At 36.9% G+C, this 7,455-nt stretch overlaps 1 protein-coding gene across 5 annotated transcripts in view; it reads left to right on the top strand.

The window, feature by feature from the left end:
- Positions 1 to 2,065: 2,065 nt before the first annotated feature.
- Positions 2,066 to 7,455, top strand: part of LOC122026178 (branched-chain-amino-acid aminotransferase-like protein 1) — a 41,269-nt gene continuing 35,879 nt past the window's right edge. For 3 of the 5 annotated variants that reach the window (XM_042584824.1, XM_042584823.1, XM_042584822.1), the window contains exons 1-5: positions 2,068 to 2,298; positions 2,422 to 2,520; positions 2,834 to 2,905; positions 3,179 to 3,271; positions 4,258 to 4,395. In XM_042584824.1, coding sequence (XP_042440758.1) covers positions 2,215 to 2,298; positions 2,422 to 2,520; positions 2,834 to 2,905; positions 3,179 to 3,271; positions 4,258 to 4,395 — 486 coding nt within the window. In that variant the 5' untranslated portion in view covers positions 2,068 to 2,214. Of the gene's footprint in view, positions 2,299 to 2,421; positions 2,521 to 2,833; positions 2,906 to 3,178; positions 3,272 to 4,257; positions 4,396 to 7,455 lie in introns of all 5 variants that reach the window. The other 2 variants (XM_042584826.1, XM_042584825.1) reach the window with 2 other exon arrangements.

The following is a 7,455-nucleotide window of genomic DNA, read 5'->3' as shown; positions in this document are numbered from 1 at the left end:
GTCCGCTCGGGGGGCTTTGCCTTTTCTATTGTCTCGCATTGGTACTTCATCTGACGAAGAGCCTCTATCGCGATTAGCTGCTGCGGCTTCAGGAGGAGTGCGGAAGAGAGCTCGATGGAATGGAACTGTGGCTGGGGGTGCTTCCGCTCGGCGACCAGATGCTGACGTTGCTTGCTGCTCAGGTCGCTCGGCTGGTGCCTTCTGTTTTTGTTCCACTAGCTTTGCGGCCCTCAACTCGATCAGAGCGTCGAGTTCCTCCGTGGAAAGCGTCACCGTGTGCTGTCGTCCAACCTCGTCCATTGCTTCCGTTCGGATGCAGGAGCGTTCCCACAGACGGCGCCAAATTGATCCTGTCCGAAAGCTGAATCAACGGACGCTGGGCACGTGGCGCTCTCCAAGCTGCTGACGTAGATCTGCGGACTATCCGCTCGGACCTCCGGCGAACCTGCAAAGAAGTCGGGCCAGGAAGGGGTTCCCGGCGGCGACCCTCCGACGCTCAAGTCAGGCAAAGCTCAACAAGAAAGTGGCTCCAGGAATCGTAGAATGCTTACTTCCGTCGAAGGATGAGAGCCTTTATATAGGGGTGTGGAGAAGCGGGTGCCCACATACCGAGGTGTACACGTGTCTTCAGCCCATACCTGAGTAAAAGTCTGTCAGTGAGCTTACCTGATCCCATACTGCTACAGTCCAAGCACGTCTTCGATGGGACATCGGAACCCCTGGTCGTAAGATTTGGAGTATGGCCGAATTATAGAGCATGCCTGCTGTCAGAAGATGTCCCTTGTCCTTTTCTCCTTACTCCCTGCCGGGCGTCCGACCGGCCAGCATCCGACTTACGTCCGACCGGTCATATATAGTGGTCTACTTGGGAGATTCTTGATAACGTGTTCTGTGGAAACTGTTAGCAGTATGCTACCTTACGTCTTTGGCCAAACGTGACATCCGCTCGGTCCTGCGATCCTGTTTAATGAGCGTCGGAACCCCGACTCCTGCCGAGGCGCCTTTTGTCATCAGTCAGACATCGATCGACCGGTCAGCCGGTCGGTCTACCCTTATCCGGTCGGCCTATCGGTCCACCCTTTTCTTGGACTTCTGGTCGGGCCATCCTTCTCCGGTCGATCACCTGACCTTTTGATTTCCACGTGACATTGACTCCCTAGAATGGAGGTCCCCTGTTTTTACCACCGGATCAATATGTTTTTTTTAACTTCATCAAAATTAATTGGTAAATGAATCAGATTCATAATAAAAGTAACATAGTAGATAAAAAATTTGCATTTCTAACTGTTTCTTAGAATTATAAGTTTTTCATAGTAAAGTATATGATAATAATAATAATTAAGTTTTTAATTCATAAAGTACGATCAAATTATATGAATCCTTTTCATTAAATTTAATATTTTATTATATTATTATCTATATTTAAATAATTTTATATCATTATTATTAATAAAGTTTTTTCTTCTTCCTCAATTAATATTTGTAATGTATTATTTTATTATTATAAAATATATATAATGTAATAAAAATTTTGAAAGTTAAGAAGATAGAATTTTCATGACAAAAAATCTTTTAGTTGTTGGGGTATTGAGGTTAAAAGGAGTATCTTTTTTATTTTTTTTATTGAAATCGTTCAAAATTATTTATTTATTTATTATCAAAATAGTGTGTTGTATTCCGTGTCAATATATTTTATTGTTGAAAATATTTTTTATTTTTAGTGCTGTTGTAGTAATTAGGGATCACAACATGGACATTTAACTCTAAAGATGCTTAGGGTTTAAGGTTTACTTATAAGTTATAATAAAAAATATATAATGTAATAAAGAAAATTAAAAGATTGATTTCATCATCTTAGATATTATTTATTTAAAAAAATTTCTTTCTCGATGCTAATTGGAATCATCAAATAGATATTTATTCTTTTATTAATTATCAAAATAGCATTCTTTTAATATATATATATTTTTAATGTTGCTGGATCGCAATATGGATATTTATTACGAAAAACGCGGTTTAGGGTTTATCCAATAAGAATTTATGCCTGCGAAAAGCAAAAAAAAAAGAAAAAAAAAAAAAAGGGCATAATTCATGCGCACGTGAATGCTGCGATTATCGGAAGTTGACAACAAAGAGGGCTGAAGTGTTGGAGAGGGAAGAGGCGGATCGAGAGTCGACGGGGAAACCTCTGAAGCTCTGAATCAATTCACGACCATGGCGACCGAGGAGGTGCAGGTGATCCACTCGTGGTCGGCTCCCAGGTCCCTCAGCACCAGTCTCATGTACTCTTTCGCTCAGGTTTTCTCTTCGCTCTCTGCGTCCGCCTTGTGTTTGATCTTGTGCGATTCAGTGTTCTTTTCGACGGTGAAATCCTGATGGCCATTTGATCGTCATTCATCCTTTTTGCTGGTTTGGATTCAGAGGGACGATATGGATGTGGTCGACGAACCTCTATATGCAAACTTCTTGAGGATCACTGGCGTGGAGAGGCCCTACCGTGATGAACTCCTTGCCAAAATGGTAATGACCCGTTACGAGTTTTTGAGTCTGTTTTTCTTAGCGTAGTCAAATTGAGTGCCTAATCGATAGGGTGATGGAACATTGGCTTGTTTTATATCACCGGAGACCGGAGTTCGTTTCAAACTGCTGGTTTATCTTTCTAAAGATAAAATAGTAGATTAAACGGGAAATGTCATAGGTGCCCCATCTTGCCCAGCAACATTTCACTTTCTCAATATTGATGGCTTTCAAGCTGTTTTTAGGGTAGACTTATTAATATCTCTGTGTGTATATTTATCTTGTTAACCAGTTTGGTTGTGATTGCAAAATGTAGGATTCTGATGGAAATAAGGTGGTAAAGGAGGTGATATTCGGACCTGGTGAGAAGAAATATCGATACTGCAAGGTACTAACTTTATATCATTGTTACTCAAACCTTGCATTGAACGGTTTTACTCTGAATTTGTTGACTTCTAGTATGCTTCTGGACTTCACTGAAATGCATTTAGTTTTTCCTTATTTCTTCCTGTTGTCAACTATCACAATTCTTAATTTGTTGGCTTCTAGTATGCATCTGGACTTCACTGAAGTGCAATTCGTTTTGCCTGATTTTAACCTGTTGTCAACTATCATGATTCTTATTTCTGAATCTAATACTATGCTTGTGTCTTCTTTGTAGCATATAGCAAAACAACGTCTTCCTAATTTGACAAATGATTTGATGAAGAAAGGAAAACATTTTATATTGATTCGCAATCCCCTTAATATCTTGGTAAGCACACATTATGAACCACAACTTTTTTCCTCTTGTTATTTCCTAACTAGCTAGGCTTTTGCTCTTTGCGTCTGTTTAATTATTGGATTTTCTAGATTTATCCAAATAATTCACAGTTATTAGACAATTTTAAAATAGCCCAGGTGTTCAAATATTTCTACCTTTCATTCACCTGGAGGTGGCCGGCCCGACTCTACGGAATTTTCCTACCGACCACCAGGTAAATCTGGAAAGTGCAAATGGGCCACAGGGAACAACCTAGCACCACGAGTGGTTCGAGCGCTGTAGACGTTTATTTGCGCTGCGTGGGAATCAAATCTTTGTTGCTTTGGAAACCCATCCATCCGCTTACCATCGCACCAAGCCCCACTTACATTTATTGGACAATTGTTACATGTTAGAGTGGTTTTAATGTTTTATGATTGTGTAATTTCTAATATGATGCTGTATTTCAGACTTCTTAGGTTTGTTCAAAGAATATAGGCAATAATGGAATAGTGGTCAAATAAAGTACAACTCAAAATTTAGGACCTTCAAATGCTTGCCACAGTCTTTAGATATTTGCTTCATAACCAAGTGAAGAATAGGCTGATGGGAATATGCAAATCCATGGACAAAATCCTCAGGAGCATAAACCAATATTCTTCTGCAACTTAGAGGTCCATGGTTTGAGTAATTGAGCCATGGTGAAATTGATAATACAATAAGTCCATTACAAGCTACTTCAAGAATAAAGGAGGCATTCAAAGCTGTAGCATTTTATTTTTCATGAAATTATTTCTCATTTTGGAAGCTTATCCAAAAATTTGTATAATTTGTTTTCTGGATTCAAGATTTTTTCACACAATACAAGCTACTTATTTCTGCAACAGCTAAGTTGACTCCAGTACCAGAAGTATCTGGTGTACATATATTCAGTAATCCTACATTACAAGCTACTTATTTGTTCCTTCCTGATCCTTCATGATGATTTATGCCATCAGCAATCGTTCAACAAGGTTATATCGCCTTCATTTCTTGAGCTGGGTTTGGGTGATCTTGTATCCATATACAGTGAGCTTTGCAAGTTTGGTAAACATCCACCTGTAATAGATGCTGATGACTTAAAAAAAGATCCAGAGGTTAGTTCACTTCTTGTTATTATCTTTGTAGTTTGAACACAAATTTCATACTTTAGTTGTCTGGTTTTATAGGTGGTGCTAGTTGAAACTAGGGTTATTTTATGCTTGTTAAAATTGTATGATACTGCCTGAACTGTATTGATATTGGCAATGGCTGATTTGATCTGATGAAGATCTGATGAAATTGTTGGATAAGTTAAAAAAAATAGATGTCTCATAATTTAGCTAGAAACTAGTAAGATTTATCTAGAAAATGAGAGAATAACTTTAAATATGCTGAATCTCAGATTAAGCTGATTTTGTGAAACTCATCTGTTCTAGTCCTTCTTGTTTATCCAAGCTTAGATTCTAATGAACTTGCATGAGAGGGAGAGAGAGTCTTTGACACTTGCTTGATACACTCGTTAAATTGTTCTTTTTATAGAAGAAATGAGTAGTATTATACCACTACAACTTATGGTATCCAACACCCCTATCCCTTTAGTTAATCTAGTTAATCAATATAGATATGTTTCAATATATCAAACTACCATCTTGGTTGCCTATTGTGTAGGTATTGCAGGAAGTGATTATGTGTAGCATTTTCCAGGAGACGATAATTCTTATTGAAATTTGCTTGTAAACAATGGACTATTGCTAACTGTTGATGATGGGAAGTTGTGTAAGTATTAAGGATGTTGTTAACAATATCTAAAAAAATAGTATACGGTTGACCCATTGCATAGCGTAAAAATAGTACGTTAAAAGTTATTATATGTAATTATACACACTAAAATATATAATATGTACTGATCTATATTAATTAACAATGATAGATATATCATATAGTTGCCAAGTATTTAAATTAATACTTATGAGTAACCACTCCAAGAATTTACCTTGTAAGAATCCTTATGAATTGAGAAGAGATCAGAGAAAGTAATAATCATACAGGTTAAATTATTTTATTTGACTTAACCCAAACTTGGCTTGAATATATCATAGTTTCACTTCTTTGGGTGTTTGCTTAAGCAGTTTGAAATTGGGCCATATAAACCCCTAAGATTGCTTTGAAAACAATGGTTATCGATGAAAATTGGTCATTTATAGTCATTATATGATCTTGATACTTGGATTTGTTGTCTACTCCTTTGTTTCCATGCTCCACTTTGGACATTGAGTTGAACAATGCTCCCATTGAACAATCATGTTGGACAGCTAGATCCATGCTCATGTAGGATACTTATATCCAAATCCAATTAAATTTATATGTGGTGGATAATGGGAAAGTGAGCATAATCTGAAAGTTGTTCTACCACTAACATAATGCTACTTCCTATATTAATATGCCTTCGATGGTATCCATTGAAATGTCTGGCCACATTAGATCTTTAATTTGTAAAGGTTAAAGAAAAGCATGTCCTTGCATGTTTCTTTGTTTAACTTTTTGTCATTGGATGTGCTAGGTTTTTCTAAAAGGCACTTAACTTTTAGTTGCCAAGAAAACATAAATTCCTTTCTGTAAACTTTTAGTTGCCAAGAAAATGTAAATTCCTTTCTGTAAAAGTACAGTGCCTCACATGAAGCAGTAACCATTGAGTATATTTTGTAATCAGCAGTATCCACCGTTCAGATTTTAATTCAATTCCATCCCAATTGTTGTGTCTAATATAGATGCATCTTGAACTAATTTCTGAATGGTCCCTGGAGTGGATGGGTCCTCTAGTCACTCCTTTCTAATGATATCCAATCAATAGAAATATGCTTACAGATGGGTGTCAAATTTTCTTTCTCTGGAAAATAAAAAATGCTTTAGCCATTGGCCCACATCTCTGACTTCCTTTTGCAGATGATCACAACCAAGGTTTAAAATCTCGACCCATGCCGAAGTTTCGGTCCCAGACCGGAACGATACGGTTTCGGTATCGTATCGTGCCGTGCCGATACGGTTTCGGTATTTTTTTTATTTATATATAGTAATTATTAGATAAATATATTTATTGTATATAATTTAAAAATAAATTGTATATTGATTTTATATAAGTTCTTTATTAATAAACAACTTAATATTGTTAAAAAAATAATTAAATATAGTTTTCTTTAAAGAAAATTGATCTATCAATAATTCGAATTAAAATTGATACATAATTTTTATAGTTCTCCAATGTCCAAATTAAATAATCATAATTATATAAATTAATATAAAATACTATTTTATATATAATAATTATATAAATTAACTATTTATTTATATATTTAATAATCTAAATAATAGCTATTTAGAATAGTAAAAAAATTACAATATCAATTAAACATTAAAATAGTAAAAAAAATATAAAATAATTAAAAAATATCAGAATATAAATTTGATTTATTATATTTTTTTATAAAATTTTTAGATTTTTTTAAAAAAATTTAGTATTTATAAATAAAATTAAAACACATTAAAAACAATTTCAGAATATTATTTAATAAAATTTATTAAAATTTTAAATATATTTTTTTTATATTTTATTGGAATGATTTAATTAGGATTTATGAAAGCCTCTTTAAAATACCACACTTGGGAATGAGAATGAGAATTGTTTGATTTATTAAAAGAATATTAGTTTTGTACAGTAACTCTCCCCGACGCGAAGCCCGCGCACCTGTGACCCCCGCGCCCCCGCGACGGCGCCAGAGGCGTCCGACGATGCCTTCGGTGGCACCAGAAACGTCCGGCGACGCCTTCGGCGACACTGGAAACGTCCGGCAAAGCTGGAAGCGTCCCGCTCTCCGCCATCGCGTCGCGACGCCTTGCAGACGCCATCTCCCGCAATGTTGACACCCATCCGACGCCTCCGATGACGCCGGAGGCGGCGACACCTCCGGCGGCACCAGAAGCATCCGGCGACGCCTCCCTGCTGCTCGAGACGCGCGCGCGTGACGTGCCGATTTTGGTTTGGCGGCGGAACGGTAAAAACCGTTCGTGCCGGGCGGCACGGAACTGTATTTCAATCGCTGATCACAACAAGCAATTTGAACATCCACTTGTGTTGTTCGATAGAAGTTCCCCTCTAGTCACAGCCAGCAATTTGAACG

The sequence above is a fragment of the Zingiber officinale genome, chromosome 10A, assembly GCF_018446385.1.
Source record: "Zingiber officinale cultivar Zhangliang chromosome 10A, Zo_v1.1, whole genome shotgun sequence".
Classification (NCBI taxonomy): Eukaryota; Viridiplantae; Streptophyta; class Magnoliopsida; order Zingiberales; family Zingiberaceae; genus Zingiber; species Zingiber officinale.
The sequence above is the reverse complement of the archived record's forward strand: the minus strand, read 5'-3'. Positions and strand labels throughout refer to the sequence as shown.